Genomic DNA, 23,405 nt, shown 5'->3' on the forward strand with positions numbered 1-23,405 from the left:
TAGCACAGGGCTGATGAATGTTTCAATGGTGCGACCGATGGTGGCATCTAATGATGCACAAAGCAAAATTGCAGCATCTGAAGACATTGAAAGTGGATTTCTCAGTACTTGCATATTTGGACACATGGATGTACACCAGGGAAAGGCATTGTAGCTGCATTAGCATACAGTAGCAAATCGACAGAAAAATATTGGAAAAACTGTCCCGTGCGCACAAAGCAGCTAGTCAGTGTGTCACTTCTAGAGGTAGCCTCAACCCCTCACCAATAGTGCAAACAAAAAAGAAAATGAAGTGTCAACTTAACCAGCGCTTTTCCAATTCATTGGATCATTTGTTCTCATGAACATTCCCGTTGTGCAGTGGGGATATAAAACAGAAAAGAATGCATATAGTGTAACACAGTTTTAATACACATATATAACAGACAATGGATAAAATGTTCTGTAATGAACATAAAGTGCAGTGCAAGGCAATTCTTTCTTTTAGGTAGAGGCTTTCCAGTCAGGTGATACAATGAATTACCAGATAGATTGGAACTGTGGATTAGACAGTTCAAACAACACTCTTACAAATACAGCTGATGATCCCGGGATTGTCCCACTGGAGAATCGTCAGAGCTTTTGGAAAAGTTCCTGTATCTTAAAGACCGGATCGTCTCCTCCACCCAAGCTCTGACGATTCTCCAGTGGGACAATCCCGGGACATTCTTTTCCATTTTATATCCCCACTGCATAACGGGAAGGTTCATGAGAACAAATGATCCAATGAGTTAGAAAAGCGCTGGTTAAGTTGACACTTCATTTTCTTTTTTGTTAGCATACAGTAGCAGATGCAACCGCAGCAAAAGATGCAAAGAAAGCCGCAACTGCATGCAACTCAGAATCAGGCAATCAGGCCCTGTGAGGAGGAATTCCACCTCCCTCAACAGACCCCACCCCCATTTGGGCTGCTACCATAAATTACCTGGTCTGGTTTTCCATCCTAATGAATCCCTGCTGCTAATTAATGATCAATTCTAGTATATGTGGGAACAAGAAATGCATGTTTCATGGTTACTCTGAGATAAGACCAGTATCTAAAAATATTTTGGGAGAGTATTCACTAATTGCATAAGAAAAGTGGAGCTGCCATGTAGATCATATTATAACCATATTAAAAAATCTTTATTTCTCTGTCCCACGCAGAACCTCAGAAGATAACTTGACAGTAAATTTCATCAACCGTGATGGTGAAACACTGACAGCAACAGCAAAAGAAGGGGAGAGTCTACTGGAGGTGGTCATCCGTCATCATTTAAACATTGATGGCTTTGGTAAGAGATTGTGGACTAAGCTTTGGAGAGAGATAAAGGGGTATATGCAATTGCGGTTGAATTGCCGAAAATGTCGAAAAACGGGGCATTTTCGACAAAAAAAAATATTCGACAATGCAATACAGTACTTTTCGACACAAATACGGACTTTTCAGATTTGACTTTTTGAAATTCGATAGTTCGCAAATTCGACATGTCTGCAATGGTAAAAATGCGGCTTTTCGACAAAAGTATATTCAATTGAAAAATGTCGATTCGACAGCAGTGCTTTTCGACAGTAAATTCGTCAATTTCATTCCGCCTCACTTGGCTGGCGGAATCTAATAAAAAAAAAATTAAAAATGTTTTTTTGTGTGTTTTTTTATTGCTAATAGCATATCTATTTATATTAGAAGGGATTAGGTACTTGGTTTGTCTATTAGGATTTTCAACTATTATTTATATATTTTTTAAAATAATATATTTTTTTTAACTGACTAAAATTGAGAGAGCATGGTTTTCAGTGGGAAGGGGTGGGAATGGTTAAAAATTCTGGAAAAAAAATGCGTGGGGTCCCCCCTCCTAAGCATAACCAGCCTCAGGCTCTTTGAGCCAGTCCTGGTTGTAAAAATACGGGGAAAAAATGGACAGGGGATCCCCCGTATTTTTAGAACCAGCACCGGGCTCTGCGTCCAGTCCTGGTGCAAAAAATACGGGGGACAAAAAGCGTAGGGGTCCCCCGTATTTTTTGAACCAGCACCGGGCTCCACTAGCTGGGGAGATAATGCCACAGCCGGGGGACACTTTTATACCGGTCCCTGCGGCCGTGGCATTAAATCCCCAACTAGTCACCCCTGGCCGGGGTACCCTGGAGGAGTGGGGACCCCTTAAATCAAGGGGTCCCCCCCTCCAGCCACCCAAGGGCCAGGGGTGAAGCCCGAGGCTGTCCCCCCATCCAAGGGCTGCGGATTGGGGGCTGATAGCCATGTGTAAAAATGAAAGAATATTGTTTTTTGCAATTACAAGTCCCAGCAAGCCTCCCCCGCAAGCTGGTACTTGGAGAACCACAAGTACCAGCATGCGGGGGGGGGGGGAAATGGGCCCGCTGGTACCTGTAGTTCTTCTGCAAAAAAATACCCAAATAAAAACAGGACACGCACACATGCCGACACACACATACTTACCTATGTTCACACGCCGACCTCTGTCCACTTCTCCATGTAGAATCCAGGGTACCTGAAAATAAAATTATACTCACCAAAATCCAGTGTGTCCTGTCCTGTTTTTGTAATCCACGTACTTGGCAAAAAAACAAACCGCATACTCGATCCACACGGACTGAAAGGAGTCCCATGTTTACACATGGGACCCCTTTCCCCGAATGCGGAGACCCCCTGTGACTCCTGTCACAGAGGGTCCCTTCAGGCAATCACTCTCCTGATTGCCTATGCGCGTCTGAGCTGGCAGAAAGCGCACTGCAAAGCCTCTCCATTATCTTCAATGGAGGGAACTTTGCGGTCAGCGGTGAGGTCACCCGCGGTCAGCGGCTGACCGCGGGTAACCTCACCACTGACCACAAAGTTCCCTCCATTGAAGATAATGGAGTGGCTTTGCGATGCGCTGTCTGCCAGCTCAGACGCGCATAGGCAATCAGGAGAGTGCCACGACGTGGCGCTCCCTGATTGCCTGAAGGGACCCTCTGTGACAGGAGTGTCAGCATTCAGGGAAAGGGGTCCCATGTGTAAACATGGGACCCCTTTCAGTCGGCGTGTCAACATAGGTAAGTATGTGTGTCGGCATGTATGTAATAATAAGATTTTACTTACCGATAAATCTATTTCTCGTAGTCCGTAGTGGATGCTGGGACTCCGTCAGGACCATGGGGATTAGCGGCTCCGCAGGAGACAGGGCACAAAAATAAAAGCTTTAGGACTAGGTGGTGTGCACTGGCTCCTCCCCCTATGACCCTCCTCCAAGCCTCAGTTAGGATACTGTGCCCGGACGAGCGTACACAATAAGGAAGGATTTTGAATCCCGGGTAAGACTCATACCAGCCACACCAATCACACCGTACAACCTGTGATCTGAACCCAGTTAACAGTATGACAAACGTAGGAGCCTCTGAACAGACGGCTCACAACAATAACAACCCGATTTTTTTGTAACAATAACTATGTACAAGTATTGCAGACAATCCGCACTTGGGATGGGCGCCCAGCATCCACTACGGACTACGAGAAATAGATTTATCGGTAAGTAAAATCTTATTTTCTCTGATGTCCTAGTGGATGCTGGGACTCCGTCAGGACCATGGGGATTATACCAAAGCTCCCAAACGGGCGGGAGAGTGCGGATGACTCTGCAGCACCGAATGAGAGAACTCCAGGTCCTCTTTAGCCAGGGTATCAAATTTGTAGAATTTTACAAACGTGTTCTCCCCCGACCACGTAGCTGCTCGGCAGAGTTGTAATGCCGAGACCCCTCGGGCAGCCGCCCAAGATGAGCCCACCTTCCTTGTGGAATGGGCCTTGATAGATTTAGGCTGTGGCAGGCCTGCCACAGAATGTGCAAGTTGAATTGTGCTACAAATCCAACGAGCAATCGTCTGCTTAGAAGCAGGAGCACCCAGCTTGTTGGGTGCATACAGTATAAACAGCGAGTCAGATTTTCTGACTCCAGCCGTCCTTGAAATATATATTTTCAATGCCCTGACAACGTCCAGCAACTTGGAATCCTCCAAATCGCTAGTAGCCGCAGGCACCACAATAGGCTGGTTCAGGTGAAACGCTGAAACCACCTTAGGCAGAAACTGAGGACGCGTCCGCAGTTCTGCCCTGTCCGAATGGAAAATCAGATATGGGCTTTTATACGATAAAGCCGCCAATTCTGACACTCTCCTGGCTGAAGCCAGGGCCAGTAGCATGGTTACTTTCCATGTAAGATATTTCAAATCCACCGATTTGAGTGGCTCAAACCAATGGGATTTGAGAAAATCCAAAACTACATTAAGATCCCACGGAGCCACTGGGGGCACAACCGGGGGCTGTATATGTAGTACTCCTTTTACAAAAGTCTGGACTTCAGGAACTGAAGCCAATTCTTTCTGGAAGAAAATCGACAGGGCCGAAATTTGAACCTTAATGGACCCTAATTTGAGGCCCATAGACAATCCTGTTTGCAGGAAATGTAGGAATCGACCCAGTTGAAATTCCTCCGTCGGGGCCTTCCTGGCCTCACACCACGCAACATATTTTCTCCAAATGCGGTGATAATGTTGTGCAGTCACCTCCTTCCTGGCTTTTACCAGGGTAGGGATGACCTCTTCCGGAATGCCTTTTTCCCTTAGAATTCGGCGTTCAACCGCCATGCCGTCAAACGCAGCCGCGGTAAGTCTTGGAATAGACACGGTCCCTGCTGAAGCAGGTCCCGTCTTAGAGGTAGAGGCCACGGATATTCCGTGAGCATCTCCTGAAGTTCCGGGTACCAAGTTCTTCTTGGCCAATCCGGAGCCACGAGTATCGTTCTTACTCCCCTATGCCGTATAATTCTCAGTACTTTTGGTATGAGAGGCAGAGGAGGAAACACATACACTGACTGGAACACCCACGGTGTTACCAGAGCGTCCACAGCTATTGCCTGAGGGTCTCTTGACCTGGCGCAATACCTGTCCAGTTTTTTGTTGAGGCGGGACGCCATCATATCCACCTTTGGTTTTTCCCAACGGTTCGCAATCATGTGGAAGACTTCTGGATGAAGTCCCCACTCTCCCGGGTGTAGATCATGTCTGCTGAGGAAGTCCGCTTCCCAGTTGTCCACTCCCGGAATGAACACTGCTGACAGTGCTATCACATGATCTTCCGCCCAGCGAAGAATCCTTGCAGCTTCTGCCATTGCCCTCCTGCTTCTTGTGCCGCCCTGTCTGTTTACGTGGGCGACTGCCATGATGTTGTCCGACTGGATCAACACCGGCTGACCCTGAAGCAGGGGTTTTGCCAGGCTTAGAGCATTGTAAATCGCTCTTAGCTCCAGTATATTTATGTGAAGAGACATCTCCAGGCTTGACCACACTCCCTGGAAGTTTCTTCCCTGTGTGACCGCTCCCCAGCCTCTCAGACTGGCATCCGTGGTCACCAGGACCCAGTCCTGTATGCCGAATCTGCGGCCCTCTAACAGATGAGCACTCTGCAACCACCACAGAAGAGACACCCTTGTCCGTGGAGACAAAGTTATCCGCTGATGCATCTGCAGATGCGATCCGGACCATTTGTCCAGCAGATCCCACTGAAAAGTTCGTGCGTGGAATCTGCCGAATGGAATCGCTTCGTAAGAAGCCACCATTTTTCCCAGGACTCTTGTGCATTGATGCACAGACACTTTTCCTGGTTTTAGGAGGTTCCTGACAAGTTCGGATAACTCCCTGGCTTTCTCCTCCGGAAGAAACACCTTTTTCTGAACCGTGTCCAGAATCATTCCCAGGAACAGCAGACGTGTCGTCGGGGTCAATTGAGATTTTGGAAAATTCAGAATCCACCCGTGCTGTTGCAGCACTACTTGGGTTAGTGCTACTACGTCCTCCAGCTGTTCTCTGGACCTTGCCCTTATCAGGAGATCGTCCAAGTAAGGGATAATTAATACGCCTTTTCTTCGCAGAAGAAACATCATTTCGGCCATTACCTTGGTAAAGACCCGAGGAGCCGTGGACAATCCAAACGGCAGCGTCTGAAACTGATAATGACAGTTTTGCACCACGAACCTGAGGTACCCTTGATGTGAAGGGCAAATTGGGACATGCAGGTAAGCATCCTTGATGTCCAGGGACACCATAAAGTCCCCTTCTTCCAGATTCGCTATCACTGCTCTGAGTGACTCCATCTTGAACTTGAATTTTTGTATGTACAGGTTCAAAGATTTCAGATTTAGAATAGGTCTTACCGAGCCGTCCGGCTTCGGTACCACAAATAGTGTGGAATAATACCCCTTTCCCTGTTGTAGGAGGGGTACCTTGACTATCACCTGCTGAGAATACAGCTTGTGAATGGCTTCCAATACCGTCGCCCTGTCTGAGGGAGACGTTGGCAGAGCAGACTGTAGGAACCGGCGAGGGGGAGACTTCTCGAATTCCAACCTGTAACCCTGAGATACTACCTGCAGGATCCAGGGGTCCACCTGTGAGTGAGCCCACTGTGCGCTGAAATGCTTGAGTCGACCCCCCACCGCCCCTGAGTCCGCTTGTAAAGCCCCAACGTCATGCTGAGGGCTTTGCAGAAGCCGGGGAGGGCTTCTGCTCCTGGGAGGGAGCTGCTTGGTGCACTCTCTTACCCTTTCCTTTGCCTCGGGGCAGATATGACTGTCCTTTTGCCCGCTTGTTCTTATAGGAATGAAAGGACTGCGGCTGAAAAGACGGTGTCTTTTTCTGTTGGGAGGGGACCTGAGGTAAAAAGGAGGATTTCCCGGCTGTTGCCGTGGCCACCAAATCCGATAGACCGACCCCAAATAATTCCTCCCCTTTATACGGCAATACTTCCATATGCCGTTTGGAATCCGCATCACCTGACCACTGTCGCGTCCATAAACTTCTTCTGGCAGATATGGACATCGCACTTACTCTCGATGCCAGAGTGCAAATATCCCTCTGAGCATCTCGCATATAAAGAAAAGCATCCTTTAATTGCTCTATAGTCAATAAAATACTGTCCCTATCCAGGGTATCAATATTTTCAGTCAGGGAATCCGACCAAACCACCCCAGCACTGCACATCCATGCTGAGGCGATGGCTGGTCGCAGTATAACACCAGTATGAGTGTATATACTTTTCAGGGTAGTTTCCAGCCTCCTATCAGCTGGATCCTTGAGGGCGGCCGTTTCAGGAGACGGTAACGCCACTTGTTTTGATAAGCGTGTGAGTGCCTTATCCACCCTAGGGGGTGTTTCCCAGCGCGCCCTAACCTCTGGCGGGAAAGGATATAATGCCAATAACTTCTTTGAAATTAGCAGTTTTCTATCGGGGTTAACCCACGCTTCATCACACACTTCATTCAATTCCTCTGATTCAGGAAAAACTACAGGTAGTTTTTTCAGACCCCACATAATACCCCTTTTTGTGGTACTTGCAGTATCAGAGATATGCAAAGCCTCCTTCATTGCCGTGATCATATAACGTGTGGCCCTACTGGAAAATACATTTGTTTCTTCACCGTCGACACTAGATTCGGTGTCCGTGTCTGGGTCTGTGTCGACCGACTGAGGTAAAGGGCGTTTTACAGCCCCTGACGGTGTCTGAGACGCCTGGACAGGTACTAACTGGTTTGCCGGCCGTCTCATGTCGTCAACTGATTTTTGTAACATGCTGACATTATCACGTAATTCCATAAACAAAGCCATCCATTCCGGTGTCGACTCCCTAGGGGGTGACATCACCATTACCGGCAATTGCTCCGCCTCCACACCAACATCGTCCTTATACATGTCGACACACACGTACCGACACACAGCAGACACACAGGGAATGCTCTTATCGAAGACAGGACCCCACTAGCCCTTTGGGGAGACAGAGGGAGAGTTTGCCAGCACACACCCAAGCGCTATAAATATATAGGAACAACCCTACAGAAGTGTTGTTTCCTTTATAGCAGCTTAATATATCAATATCGCCAAAAAAGTGCCCCCCCTCTCTGTTTTTTTACCCTGTTTCTGTAGTGCAGTGCAGGGGAGAGTCCTGGGAGCCTTCCTCGCAGCGGAGCTGTGCAGGAAAATGGCGCTGTGTGCTGAGGAGATAGGCCCCGCCCCCTATTTCGGCGGGCTCTTCTCCCGGTGTTTGTGAGACCTGGCAAGGGTTAAATACATCCATATAGCCCCAGGGGCTATATGTGATGTATTTTTAGCCAGAACAAGGTATTATCATTGCTGCCCAGGGCGCCCCCCCCCCAGCGCCCTGCACCCTCAGTGACCGCTGGTGTGAAGTGTGCTGACAACAATGGCGCACAGCTGCAGTGCTGTGCGCTACCTCATGAAGACTGAAAAGTCTTCTGCCGCCGGTTTCTGGACCTCTTCACTTTTCGGCATCTGCAAGGGGGTCGGCGGCGCGGCTCCGGGACCGGACTCCATGGCTGGGCCTGTGTTTGATCCCTCTGGAGCTAATGGTGTCCAGTAGCCTAAGAAGCCAATCCATCCTGCACGCAGGTGAGTTCACTTCTTCTCCCCTAAGTCCCTCGTTGCAGTGAGCCTGTTGCCAGCAGGACTCACTGAAAATAAAAAACCTAATAACTTTTTCTAAGCAGCTCTTTAGGAGAGCCACCTAGATTGCACCCTGCTCGGACGGGCACAAAAACCTAACTGAGGCTTGGAGGAGGGTCATAGGGGGAGGAGCCAGTGCACACCACCTAGTCCTAAAGCTTTTATTTTTGTGCCCTGTCTCCTGCGGAGCCGCTAATCCCCATGGTCCTGACGGAGTCCCAGCATCCACTAGGACGTCAGAGAAAAAGTTTTACTTTCAAGGTGTGTGTGTCCTGTTTTTATTTGGGTATTTTTTTTGCAGAAGAACTACAGGTACCAGCGGGCCCGTTTCCCCCGCATGCTGGTACTTGTGGTTCTCCAAGTACCAGCTTGCGGGGAGTCTTGCTGGGACTTGTAGTTCTTCTGAAAAAACAATATTCTTTCATTTTTACACATGGCTATCAGCCCCCCATCCGCAGCCCTTGGATGGGGGGGACAGCCTCAGGCTTCACCCCTGGCCCTTGGGTGGCTGGAGGGGGGGGAACCCCTTGATTTAAGGGGTCCCCACTCCTCCAGGGTACCTCGGCCAGGGGTGACTAGTTGGGGATTTAATGCCACGGCCGCAGGGACCGGTATAAAAGTGTCCCCCGGCTGTGGCATTATCTCCCCAGCTAGTGAAGCCCGGTGCTGGTTCAAAAAATACGGGGGACCCCTACGCTTTTTGTCCCCCGTAGTTTTTGCACCAGGACCGGACGCAGAGCCCGGTGCTGGTTCTACAAATATGGGGTATCCCCTGTCCATTTCCCCCCCGTATTTTTACAACCAGGACCGGCTCAAAGAGCCCGAGGCTGGTTATGCTTAGGTGGGGGGACCCCACACAATTTTTTTTCTGTTTTTTTAACGATTTTTGTGCCATCCGAAAAGTCGAATTCAGGACTCACTTATCCGTCAATTGGTCCGTTTTTCGACAGCGGGAATGTCGAATCCATTTTTTATTGAATATGTCGAATTCCGGCACCCGCCGGCCGGAATTCGATGGTCGAATTGTGTCGAATTTAAAAACGGGCGAAAAAATACCGCAATTCGCCCGGAATTGCATATACCCCAAAGAGATGAGAGCATAGGTGAAACTAGACATTTGGTAATGGGTGGTCCCAGTTGGGCCCCAACTCGCAAAAAGACCTGCAAGGCTAATCATATGCATGCTCCGAAGGTGCGCGCAGTGAAAAATGGACGTGGCCACATACCATAAGGGCTGTGGTCACTGAAAATGGGGCATGTCAACATGACATGCCACCTGTTTCTCGTCACAAGGGGAACATTCTTCTCAATTTCAAATGCAACATACCTATATGATGGTTGATCACAATGTAGAACCTCTGAAGAACTGTATCCCATAAGGCAGACGGCGTCTTCAGTCGGTATCCACTATTCATGTAGGAGATAACATCGTCCAGAAGATGCCTGTTTGAGTAGAAAAATTAACAAGGTCAGCATCATACAACAGCGGTTCAACCAGACTCACATCCTGTCACCTGCGTCTCTCATCCACACCGTCATCTCCCACTCGTGTCGTCTCTCAGTCACATCATCACCTACACCCTGCGATGTCTTTCAGTACACCCTCCCCCCTCCCCCGCATCATCTCTCAGCACACCATCACCTACCCCCTGTGTCATCTCTCAGCACACCATCACCATGCATGGGAAGGGGAGAAGGCAGGACTCTTCTGCTCAGGCGCTTTTCACCTCAGACTGCACCGCAGTCAGACGCACGTGGCGGGCGTTGGTGGGAGGCCGCGGGAATTCAAGCAGGGCCTGCCTCCAAGACAGAACTGCACCAGTACTGCCAGATGCCAGTGAGTCAGAGACGTGGGTGGGCATTGGCAGAATGCTGTGGGCTGACAATCTGGGGCAAGGTGAAGGAAGCTCCACGGCTCCTCCTCAGAGCCTCAGAGCTGTGGCGGCCAGGCGGGTGAGGGCAGAGGGCAGCGTGACGTCATCACATCATGCCACAATAGAAAACAATTGTTTGATAAAACCCCGGAGTCAGACATTTGGGCGGGTGCTCATTGCCGGAATGCTGTGGGAGGCGGAGCCAGAGAGCTGAAACGCGTGGAAACGTCCTCCTGGTCAGTAAATTAATTCCTGACCGGGAGGACACTAATTAAAACAAATAAATGAATAAATCAATTTTGGGCTAAGGGGTGGTCCGGTGCACCCCCGGACCAACCCCTAGTTTCGCCTATTGGTGAGAGATAAAGTACCAACCAACCAGCTCCTGATGTTTTTCAAACATTCTGTACTGTACTTATATTAGTAAATTAGCAATAGAAAATATAATTTCAAGTATGTAGTTTGTTGTTGTTGAAAATATACTATTAAGATCTGTTGTGAAGTAAAAGGTCTTTAAATCTTTAATTTCCTTTCATGTCATTGAGAACTCCTGCAAAGTGTATAATAATCCTTGATTCCCACTAGGTGATTTATGGAACTACTTCTAAATGATACTGGGGAGTCTGTGGGGGGATCTATTTACACATCTGGTGGGCCTACTCTAAGATCTTCATCAGTGATTTTACTAAAGTTCAATCTTTATTTGTCATTGTCCTCAGCATGTGCTGGAGAGGTTGGATAATAATTTTCACAAGTTATCAATGTGTAAATAATCGGATATCCCTTCCCTGCAACAGCTACTCAAAATTTGATTCCTGGCAACTATAGCAAAATCTCTACATACTTATAACTAGGTGATTCATCGCGCCCTACGGGCGCTCTTCACACAGTCGTAAGGGGCTACGCCCCCCTTAACCCTTGCACGCCCTTATGGCGTGCAATGTTTGTATTATATGGAGTATTATCTCCAATCATAATTGTGTGAGTGGTTAAATATTGCATGGACAAAGGGCGTGCAATGGTTAAGGTGTCATAGCCCCTTTAACAGCGCACGCAGGGCCTGATGAATCACCTAGTGGGTGCGGGGGAGATGTGGATGAGGGAGGGGTGGTTGCAGGGGTGCCACGGGTGGGGTAGAGGCTGGTGCGGTGGTGCTGCAGGTGGGGTGGGTGATGTGGGGGGGGGATGGGCGGGTGCGGATGTGCTGCTGGTGGGGAGGGGGTCCAGAGCCACCGCGGGTGGTGAAGGGGGGTATGGGGGTGCCGCCCGGAGGATCTGCAAGGGGGGGGAGGGGCAGGTAATGCTTGTCCTCCTGGAAGCAGCTAAACTGCTGTCCCCCCTATGGCAGTGGCTCTCCCGGAAACGCGCACAGCAACCAAGCAGCCAGTCACTATTGTTAGCGCCGGTGTCCCAAGGCGCCGCATTACAGGGAAGAAGATGCACTCAATAAACTACAGCTCCCAGCAGCCCTTAGCGCCAGAATGCTTCAGCTCTAAGGGCTGTTGGGAGCTGTAGTTTATTTAGTGTGTGTACTTCCCTGTAATGCGGGGCGTTGGGACACCGGCACTAACAATAGTGACTGGCTGGCAGAACTGACTAACTCGCTGAATCAATGTAAAAGGTGAGAATGCTGTGCAGTGTCAGTGACACTGCACACCCACTGCACTGCACAGCTTTGTCACGTTTTACATTGATTCAGCGTCCAGACATTACCCTCCACGATATCACCCACTCTATCCATTACATTAGCCATCTCAAGGCTTCCAGGCTGGCAGCCCAGGTGCTGTTTTGCGGAGTCAGGGCCTCTGGGGATCTCGGCGTGGCTGTGGTGGAGAGGAACTCCTGTGACCTCACGCGCAGAGGAGGATCCGGGACTCAGAGAGTATGCGGCGCAGGGAGGGCTATGAAAGCCTTCCGCTGCGCTGCTTTCATACACATCTTTGGGCCTAATTCAGACCTGATCGCTCGCTAGCAGTTTTTTGCAGTGCTGCGATCAGATAGTTGCCGCCTATAGGGGAGTGTATTTTAGCTGTGCAAGTGTGCAATCGCATGTGCAGCCGAGCGGCACAAAAAGATCTTTTGCAGTTTCTGAGTAGCTTAGGACTTACTTAGCTGCTGTGATCACTTCAGCCCGTCCGGGACCGGAATTGACGTCAGACACCTGTCCTCCAAACGCTTGAACACGCCTGCATTTTTTTCAACCACTCCCAGAAAACGGTCAGTTGCCACCCACAAACGCCCTCTTCCTGTCAATTTCCTTGCGATCGGCTGTGCAAATGGATGCACAGCAACGATACGCTTTGTACCCGAGTGACGCGCCTGTGCATTGCGGTGCATATGCATGCGCAGTTCTGACTTGATCGCAGCGCAGCAAAAAAAGCTAGTGTGCAATCAGGTCTGAATGACCCCCTATGCCGGTGGCCGCAGCAGCTTTTGTTCCACATGCGCCGCTGCTAGGGAGTGGGGATTGTTGATGCCGGAGGGGGCAGGCGGACTGGCAGCAGGACATAGGATGCTGTAGTAAAAATAGGAACATGGTTACCTACCGGTAAATCCTTTTCTCGTAGTCCGTAGAGGATGCTGGGGTCCATACCAGTACCATGGGGAATAGACGGGTCCACCAGGAGCCATTGGTGTGGGCTGGCTCCTCCCTCTATGCCCCTCCTACCAGACTCAGTCTAGAAATCTGAGGAGACGACATACTTCGAGAGAAGGAATTACACAGATAGTGGCGAGCTTCATACCAGTTCACACAACATGTAAATCCGCCCAACATGCCTGACAAACTCAGCAACAGCTGAAACAGTAAATAACGCAGAACTTACCTAGGAACCAGGCAGTACTGAACTATAAACCCAAACAGGAAACGCAGTGCTGGGTGGGCGCCCAGCATCCTCTACGGACTACGAAAAAAAGATTTACCGGTAGGTAACAAAATCCTATTTTCTCTTACGTCCTAGAGGATGCTGGGGTCCATATTAGTACCATGCGGATGTACCAAAGCTCCCAGGACGGGAGGGAGAGCACGGAGGCTCCTGCAACACTGCTTGACCAAACTTGAGGTCATCAGAGGCCAAAGTATTGAACTTGTAAAACTTGGCAAACGTGTTCGACCCAGACCAAGTAGCTGCTCGGCAGAGACACCCCGGGCAGCCACCCAGGAAGAGCCTACTTTATGAGTAGAGTGGGCCTTTACAGATTTCTGACACAGCAAACCTGCCGTGGAATAAGCATGCTGGATAGTGAACCTGATCCAGCATGAAATCAACTGCTTAGAAGCAGGACATCCAATTTTCTTAGGATCATAGAGGACAAACGGAGAGTCACTTTCCCGATGACGAGTCGTCCTCTTCACGTAAATCTTCAAAGTTCTCACTCTATCCAAGGCCTTTGAAGTAATTGAGGAGTCAGTACACAATAGGTTGGTTGATATGGAAAGCCGATACAACCTTAGGCAGGAACTGTGGATGAGTCCTAAGCGCCGTCCTGTCTTCATGGAAGATCAGATAGGGGCTTTTACAAGATAAAGCCCCCAATTCCGACACGCTTCGTGCAGAAGCTAAGGCCAACAAGGTGACCGCCTTCCACGTGAGAAACTTGAGCTCAGCCTCCTGTAGAGGCTCAAACCAAGCAGATTGCAGGAACTGCAACACCATGTCAAGATCCCATGGTGCCGTAGGTGCCACAAAGGGAGGCTGGATGTGCAGAACCCCTTTCAAAAAGGTCTGAACCTCAGGAAGAACAGACAATTGTTTTTGGAAGAAAATGGACAAAGCAGAGATCTGGACCTTGATGGAGCCCAATCTCAGTCCCATGTCCACCCCTGCTTGCTGGAAAAGGAGAAAACGTCCAAGTTGAAACTCCACTGCAGGAAACTTCTTGGCCTCACACCAAGAAACATACTTCTTCCAAATGCGATGGTAATGTTTAGACGTTACCCCTTTCCTAGCCTATATCAGGGTAGGAATGACCTCACTCGGGATACCTTTCTGAGTTAAGATCTGGCGTTCAACCACCATGCCGCCAAACTTATCCACAGTAAGTATTGATAAGCGAACGGCCCCTGCAGGAGCAGATCCTCCCGAAGAGGTAAAGGCCGTGGATCTTCCAGCAGAAGATCCAGAAGATCTGCGTACCAAGCCCTCCTTGGCCAGTCCGGAGCAATGAGGATTGCCAGAACCTTTGTTCTTCTCACGAGTTGATGAACCTTTGGTATCAGAGGAAGTGGAGGGAACACATACACTGACTTGAACACCCACGGAGTTACCAGTGCATCCACCGTCACCACCTGTGGGTCTCTCGACCTGGAACAGTACCTCCGAAGCTTCTTGTTGAGGTGGGAGGCCATCATGTCTATGTGAGAAACCCCCCACCAACCGGTTACCTCCTCGAACACCTCCAAATGGAGGCCCCACTCTCCTGGATGGAGATCGTGTCTGCTGAGGAAGTCTGCTTCCCAGTTGTCTACGCCCGGAATGAAGATTGCCGACATCGCCACCGCCTGCCTTTCTGCCCAGATGAGGATTTTTGACACCTCTGACATAGCAGCCCTGCTCTTCGTTCCGCTTTGTCGGTTTATGTAGGCCACTGTGGTCACGTTATCCGACTACACCTGAACAGCCTGATCCTGTAGAAGGTGTGCTGCTTGCAGAAGGGCGTTGTACACGGCCCTGAGTTTCAGGATGTTTATTGGGAGAAGAGACTCTTGATCCGACCATCGTCCCTGAAAGGATTCCCCCTGAGCGACAGCTCCCCAACCTCTTAGACTTGCATCTGTGGTTAGAAGGATCCAGTCTTGAATTCCAAACCTTCGCCCTTCCAGAAGGTGCGGAAGTTGTAGCCACCAGAGGAGTGAAATTCTGGCTTTCGGAGACAGGCGTATCCTCTTGTGCATGTGTATGTGAGAGCCCGACCACTGGTCCAAGAGGTCCAGCTGAAAAGGTCGAGCATGAATCCTGCCATACTGCAGAGCCTCGTAGGCAGCAACCATCTTCCCCAGAAGGCGTATGGACCGATACCTGGGTAGGCTTTAGGACATCCTGGACCATTGTTTGAATCACCAATGCTTTCTCCACCAGGAGAAATACCCTCTACACCTCCGTTTCGAGGATCATATCCAGGAAAGACAGCCACCTTGTCGGCTCCAGATGAGATTTTGGAAGGTTCAGGATCCAACTGTGCTTCCTGTGGAGCTGCGTCGTGAGCGCGATGGACCGCAACAACCTCTCCCTTGACATCGCCTTGATCAGGAGATTGTCCAGATACGGAATTACGTTTACCCCCTGCTTGCGGAGGAGTACCATCATCTCCGCCATCACCTTGGTGAAGATCCTCTGTGCTGTGGAGAGGCCAAACGGTAGCGCCTGGAACTGATAGTGATTGTCCAACAGTGCAAACCTGAGATATGCCTGATGCTGTGACCAAATGGGAATATGGAGGTATGCATCCCTGATGTCCAGAGACACCAGGAACTCCCCCTCCGCCAGTCCAGAGATGACAGCTCTCAGAGATTCCATCTTGAATTTGAACTCCCTGAGATAAGCACTCAAAGACTTTAAGTTCGTACCGAACCATCCGGTTTTGGTACCACAAAAAGGTTTGAATAATAACCCTTGTTTCGCTGCTGAGGCGGAACTGGAACAATGACCTCTGACACCACCAATTTTCTGGTGCCCTCCAGAAGAATTGTTCTGTCCACCAGCAGAGCTGGCAAGCCTGACTTGAAGAAACGGTGAGGCGGGGGATCTTGAAACTTCAGTCTGTACCCTCTGGACACTATATCCAGGACCCAGGGGTCCAGACCGGACGACACCGAGACGTGGCTGAACTGCCGGAGTCTAGCCCCCACCTGACCCTCCTCCAGGCCTAGCTGTCCACCATCATGCGGAGGACTTAGGGGTATCAGAAGCGAGCTTCTGGGTTTGGGAACCTGCGGGAGCAGGTTTCTTTCCTTTGGCACGACCACCTCTGAAGAAGGTGTTCGAAGGCTTGTTCTTTCTAGACCTTGCGGGCTGAAAGGACTGTGACGTGGTTGATGAAAAAGGCTTCTTCGTAGCCGGTGCAGCTGAGGGGAGAAAAGGAGACTTACCCGCGGTAGCTGTAGCAATCCACGCATCCAGCTCCTCCCCAAAGAGATCTTTATATGGTAGGCCCTCCACACTCTTCCTGGATTCCGCGTCCGCAGACCAGTGGCGCAGCCAGAGACCCCTGCGAGCCGAGACGGACATGGAGGAGATCCCCGCAGCCATGGAACCCAGGTCCTTCATGGAATCTACCAGGAACCCTGCAGAATCCTGAATATTATGTCAAAATAAATCAACATCACCTTTATCCAGAGTAGTCGATTCCTCCTGTAGAGTGATAGACCACCTAGCAATAGCTTTAGCAATCCAAGCACAGGCTATAGTAGGCCGCAATAAAGCCCCTGAAGCCATGTAAATGGATTTTAGCGTAGCATTCACCTTGCAATCTGCCGGGTCCTTCAACGCGGTAGATCCTGTGACTGGTAACACCACCTGTTTGGACAGCCTGGAGACAGAGGCGTCGACTATCGGTGGGGATTCCCATTTCTTTCTGTCTTCCTCAGGGAAGGGAAAAGCAACCAAGACTCTCTTGGGGATCTGGAATTTCTTTTTCGGAGTTTCCCAGGCACTTTCAAGGATAGCATTTAATTCTTTGGATGCCGGGAAGGTGAGGGGGGGCTTCTTATTATCTATAAAGAAGGCCTCCTCCACCTGTTCCGGAGCTGTGTCCGAAATGTGTAAAACATCCCTAACAGCCTCAATCATCAACTGCACCCCCTTGGCAAGTGATGCTGACCCCCTCAACACATCCCCGTCACCGTCTGCAGCGTCAGAGTCGGTGTCCGTGTCATCCTGCTTAATTGCAAGTGCACGTTTGTGAGAATGTACCGCAGGAGACCCCGAGGAGGCAGTATCAGACCATACAACCATAGAGGACTGGAGGACCTGAGTGACATGCTCATTCCTAGCAACTCTATCAGAAATCTGAGAAATAGTCCCCCTCAGACAGACTAACCATTCTGGCTCTCTAGCTGGGATCTGTGCTAAAACAGTGCAATCCTGATTACATGGTATGGAGTCTTCCTGGGAAGACAAATCCTCTGCAGCATATGAAACAGTGTCCCTAGACATGTTGTCACACACCCACCAAACACCCCACAAACACACAGGGTACTGGGCAGACAGAGTTTCCCCCCCAAGAATGGCAGAGAGACACAGAGATTGGAGCCAACCCACACACAGCGCTATTAGAGTATACGGAGACCCTAAAACCACGATGACTGTGTCCCTTAATAGGTGACACAACCTTTACACAGCCTCCCCTCCCATCTACAACCCCCTGGTACCGTACAGATAGCTGGAGTCGCTCTGGAGGGACCTGTGCATCCTCTGGCAGTGAGCTGCAGGCAGAAAAATGGCGCCAAATGCTGCTGGGTCCACTCTGAGGAGAAGCTCCGCCCCCTCAATGGCGCTGTCTGCCCGCTCTTTGAAGATTATACTGGCCAGAGGATTTTGTGCTGGCCTGGATCCACAGACCCCGACAGGCTTGTTTTAGTCAGTGTAGGGTCCGGAGCTGGCCCAGGGCGCCCCTCTCAGCGCCGCAACGCAGTACCGCTGAGCCTTCCAGGAGCGCGGTTAATACCGCGCTCCAACCCTCTAGCCTCCCTCTTCACACTGGCCCCCCGTTTGAAAGGGGGGACAGTGACTCACTCGCTACACTTCAGCTCCCTGAGGGGGTGGCGGCTGGCTGCCGGGGTGAGCGTTCCCCTGTGGCGGGGTGTGATCAGACCTCTCTGGAGCTCAATGTCCAGTCAGCGGGGGCAGTGGCTCAAGACCCCGCAGGGTGGACACCCCCCCCTCAGTCCATCGCTGCAGGGAGGCTGTCGCCAGCAGCCTCCCTGTAAAATAACAAACTCTGGAAAAAAAAGAAAAAACTTTTTCAAAGAGAACTCTGTAGAGCTCCCCTAGCTGTGACCGGCTCCTCCGGGCACATTTTCTAAACAGTCTGGTAGGAGGGGCATAGAGGGAGGAGCCAGTCCACACTATTAAACTCTTAAAGTGCCAATGGCTCCTGGTGGACCCGTCTATACCCCATGGTACTAATATGGACCCCAGCATCCTCTAGGACGTAAGAGATAGGATTCCCCCCCCCCCCCTATCTACAGCGCAGAGACTTGCTGCAGATGCAGTGGCATACCCTCCAGCTGCACCTTTTTGGCAGGTACAGGACCTTTTTTTTTATGGTCTGCACAGATTTTTGGCTCTCCAAACTTCCATTGAAAGTATAGGAAAAGGGGCGTGACCACACGCCTTTACCCGTGGCCACACCCCCTTTTCAGATTTGTAGCAATTTTTGTGTGTAAATTGTTGGAGGTTATGTTGCTACAGATGCAGTGGGGCCTATTTTGTGGTGTGGGCTTGGAGATGCAGCTCAATCAGCTCCATTGTTAATCCTGCTCTGGGAGCACACAGCAGCCAAAGGACAGCGCCTTCCATTGGATGTAACCTGTGTGGGAGGGCGTTTCTCGGCCAATCAGCTGTGGACTGGTAGTGATAGACCTGCTGCTAACCCAATGAGAGCTCCTAGCCACGCCCAGTGTTATCCACTCAGGCACAGAGTCACAGATCTGGACTATTATATAGGAGATGTATAATAAATACTACAGATAACTTTAAAATCTGTTGTGAATGCTTTATTTCTAACAGTCCACCAGTTTCCAAGGTTTTCAGCCCTTCTTTTGTAGCTATGTTTAAGTGTTAGGGCTCAATCCAATCAACCTTCCCCAGCATGCGATGGGGGCCAGTTGCCATTGCGCCAGTTTGTAAAAGTCATCAACGGCATCGGAAGTTGCTCCCTTTGAGGCCCTATCTCACCACAGTTTCGTGGACTTTTTGTATTCATTCCTGTAGGGATCTGAACAAAGGTCTACGAATCCGGCAATACATAAGTGGGGCATATAGCCACACAGCAAATTATGGCTGGTTGGTTTGACCCCTATGGGGTATATTCAGTTGATGTCGGATCCTTTCCGATGGAAATGATCCGACATTTGAGTATTCAATTAGCGGCCAAATCCAACAGGATTTGGCCGTTCCCGACAATGCCAATCTGACTTTTTTTTTTAAAGGTTGATTGACATTGTCATAACGGGGCTAAAACCTGTCAGATGTGGCCGCGATTCTGACAAAACACATGGATCCATAGCTATTCCGCCGATCCACGTGTTTTCCGACAAGTCGGAATTGCCAACTTGTCGTAAAAACGGCAGCCAAATTGAATAGGTTGGTACAGTTTTCGACCTAAAAAAGTCAGAAACTGCCGTCTTTCCGACAAGACGACAGTTCAGACTACAATTTAATACACACCTATGTCTCTGCCATTGGCCATTATTTCATTTGAGTTCTCATATATTTATTATTTTTTGCTTTTCTTAGCAGATTTGTAGAAATTGGGGGTCCTGGTTTGGCCTCAATTCCACTCCCTAGATTCATTCCCTAGATACCCTTCTACCCTTCCTACCCATATCAAACATACATTATAGTATTTCACATTCCATTAAGTCTGGTTAGTTTCTTCATCAATGCCAGTTGCACACACTAGTGCTTGATATACCTTATCTCGAACAGTTTTGGAAAATCATGGCCTCTGCTTTGTACTTCTAGTTCACTTTGAGCCTTGTTTTCTTGCTTGTACAACTGCTACCTCTATACACTGGCAACTGCTGTTTTGTAGTATTTGTTCTTAAATATAAATACTTTTGAGATTTTATTTCCAACAAAGCAATTTATTTGTTACTATTTGTCCTTCTCTTGCTCTATAAGGCGCCTGCGAGGGCACCCTAGCTTGTTCAACCTGTCACCTAATATTTGATCAAAAAGTCTTTGAACAACTGAGCTCCATTGCAGATGAAGAGATGGACATGCTGGATTTGTCTTTTGGACTCACGGACACGTAAGGATCTATATTATTCCATTAATAGTCTCTTTACAACTCTTGCATGGTGTCTGTGTCAGAAGTGCAGTCTCTAATATTATCTCTGACAGCATTCATCTGCATTTGTGGACATTTTCTCATATGCTAACAAATAGGTATTACACAAAGTTATTTCTTAATAGCATGCAGCATTGTTTAGCATGTTATATACTTTCTAGCAAAGGGTGTTTCATATTACTTGTGAGTTTATGAATGTTTTTTTCAAGGCAGAGTATATATTCCATACGCAAACCCCCTCCTCTTGGCAAGTATCTCAAATTATGACAACAATAGCAATGGTATATAGGCACTCATTCCGAGTTGTTTGCTCGCTAGCTGCTTTTAGCAGCATTGCGCAAACTAGGCCGCCGCCCTCTGGGAATGTAACTTAGCTTAGCAGAATAGCGAACGAAAGATTAGCAGAACTGCTAATAAATAATTCTTTACAGCTTCTGAGTAGCTCCAGACCTACTCACAGATTGCGATCAGCTCAGTCCGTTTAGTTCCTGGTTTGATGTCACAAGCACGCCCTGCGTTTGACCAGCCACTCCCCCGTTTCTCCAGACACTCCCGCGTTTTTCCTTGACACGCCTGCATTTTTTAGTACACTCCCGGAAAACGCTCAGTTACCACCCAGAAACACCCACTTCCTGTCAATCATACACCGATCAGCAGTGCGACTGAAAAGCGCCGCAGGATCCACAGCAAAACTGCTAAGTTTTTAGTTAAATAACTAAGCGCATGCGCCCTGTGTGCCTTGCGCATGCGCAATTAGCAACAAATCGCAGCATAGTGAAAATCGGCAATGAGCGAACAACTTGGAATGACCCCTATAATACGATTAATAGAGCTGTCATCACATCATGCAGTTTATGGGACAGAGCAGAGCTGCTGCACATGCCCAGTGGTAGCAGCTTCTACCAAATTTGCTGTATATGTGGTTCTGAGTCCTCAATCAAAGAGACGGAAGCCTTACTATGAGGCGGGAGAATGTGTGCTTACAAAGTACAGTTCTGTTTCCTACTGGTTCTATTATGTGTGTGTATTTATTTATTTATTTACTTATTTATTATAGTACTGTATGTTTAACTTTTTCCTGACCACTTATTTATATTATTTAAATATGATTGATACAGCCTATGCTATAGACTATCTATAGTGTTAAATATTAATACTGTATTGCATACAATATCCAGTGTATAAAAAGTAGAGATGAGCGGGTTCGGTTCCTCGGAATCCGAACCCGCCCGAACTTCATGTTTTTTTTCACGGGTCCGAGCGACTCGGATCTTCCCGCCTTGCTCGGTTAACCCGAGCGCGCCCGAACGTCATCATGACGCTGTCGGATTCTCGCGAGGCTCGGATTCTATCGCGAGACTCGGATTCTATATAAGGAGCCGCGCGTCGCCGCCATTTTCACTCGTGCATTGAGATTGATAGGGAGAGGACGTGTCTGGCGTCCTCTCCATTAGAATAGAGATAGATTAGATAGAGAGAGAGAGATTGTGCAGAGTCGCAGACAGAGTTAGTTTACCACAGTCAGTGACCAGTGCAGTTGCTAGTTAACTTTTATTTAATATAATATTATATCCGTTCACTTCTCTCTGCTATATCCGTTCTCTGCCTGAAAAAAAAAACGATACACAGCACAGTCAGTCACACAGTGTGACTCAGTCTGTGTGCACTCAGCTCAGCCCAGTGTGCTGCACAGTCATCAATGTATAAATTAAAAGCTTATAATTAATTGTGGGGGAGACTGGGGAGCACTGCAGGTTGTTAGCAGGAGCCAGGAGTACAATTATATTAATTAACAGTGCACACTTTTGCTGCAGGAGTGGTGACCAGTGCCTGACCACCAGTATAGTATTGTTGTATACTACTAATATCTCTTTAAATATCAACCAGTCTATATTAGCAGCAGACACAGTACAGTGCGGTAGTTCACGGCTGTGGCTACCTCTGTGTCGGCACACGGCAGGCAGTCCGTCCGACCAGAATTGTATTATTTATTATTATATACCTACCACCTAACCGTGGTTTTTTTTTCATTCTTTATACCGTCATAGTGTCATCCTAATTGTTACGAGTATACTACTATCTCTTTATCAACCAGTGTACAGTGCGGTAGTTCACGGCTGTGGCTACCTCTGTGTCGGCACACGGCAGGCAGTCCGTCCGACCAGAATTGTATTATTTATTATTATATACCTACCACCTAACCGTGGTTTTTTTTTCATTCTTTATACCGTCATAGTGTCATCCTAATTGTTACGAGTATACTACTATCTCTTTATCAACCAGTGTACAGTGCGGTAGTTCACGGCTGTGGCTACCTCTGTGTCGGCACACGGCAGGCAGTCCGTCCGACCAGAATTGTATTATTTATTATTATATACCTACCACCTAACCGTGGTTTTTTTTTTCATTCTTTATACCGTCATAGTGTCATCCTAATTGTTACGAGTATACTACTATCTCTTTATCAACCAGTGTACAGTGCGGTAGTTCACGGCTGTGGCTACCTCTGTGTCGGCACACGGCAGGCAGTCCGTCCGACCAGAATTGTATTATTTATTATTATATACCTACCACCTAACCGTGGTTTTTTTTTCATTCTTTATACCGTCATAGTGTCATCCTAATTGTTACGAGTATACTACTATCTCTTTATCAACCAGTGTACAGTGCGGTAGTTCACGGCTGTGGCTACCTCTGTGTCGGCACACGGCAGGCAGTCCGTCCGACCAGAATTGTATTATTTATTATTATATACCTACCACCTAACCGTGGTTTTTTTTTTCATTCTTTATACCGTCATAGTGTCATCCTAATTGTTACGAGTATACTACTATCTCTTTATCAACCAGTGTACAGTGCGGTAGTTCACGGCTGTGGCTACCTCTGTGTCGGCACACGGCAGGCAGTCCGTCCGACCAGAATTGTATTATTTATTATTATATACCTACCACCTAACCGTGGTTTTTTTTTCATTCTTTATACCGTCATAGT

The 23,405-nt window shown here is 48.6% G+C and overlaps 1 protein-coding gene across 1 annotated transcript in view; it reads left to right on the forward strand.

Moving 5' to 3' along the window:
• Window positions 1-23,405, forward strand: part of LOC134947615 (adrenodoxin-like) — a 213,264-nt gene that overhangs the window by 161,622 nt on the left and 28,237 nt on the right. Inside the window, exons 2-3 of the mRNA XM_063935614.1 lie at window positions 1,186-1,313; window positions 20,246-20,375. Of these exons, the coding sequence (XP_063791684.1) occupies window positions 1,186-1,313; window positions 20,246-20,375 (258 nt within the window). The remainder of the gene's footprint in view (window positions 1-1,185; window positions 1,314-20,245; window positions 20,376-23,405) is intronic.

The sequence above is a fragment of the Pseudophryne corroboree genome, chromosome 8 (assembly GCF_028390025.1).
Source record: "Pseudophryne corroboree isolate aPseCor3 chromosome 8, aPseCor3.hap2, whole genome shotgun sequence".
Taxonomy (NCBI): Eukaryota; Metazoa; Chordata; class Amphibia; order Anura; family Myobatrachidae; genus Pseudophryne; species Pseudophryne corroboree.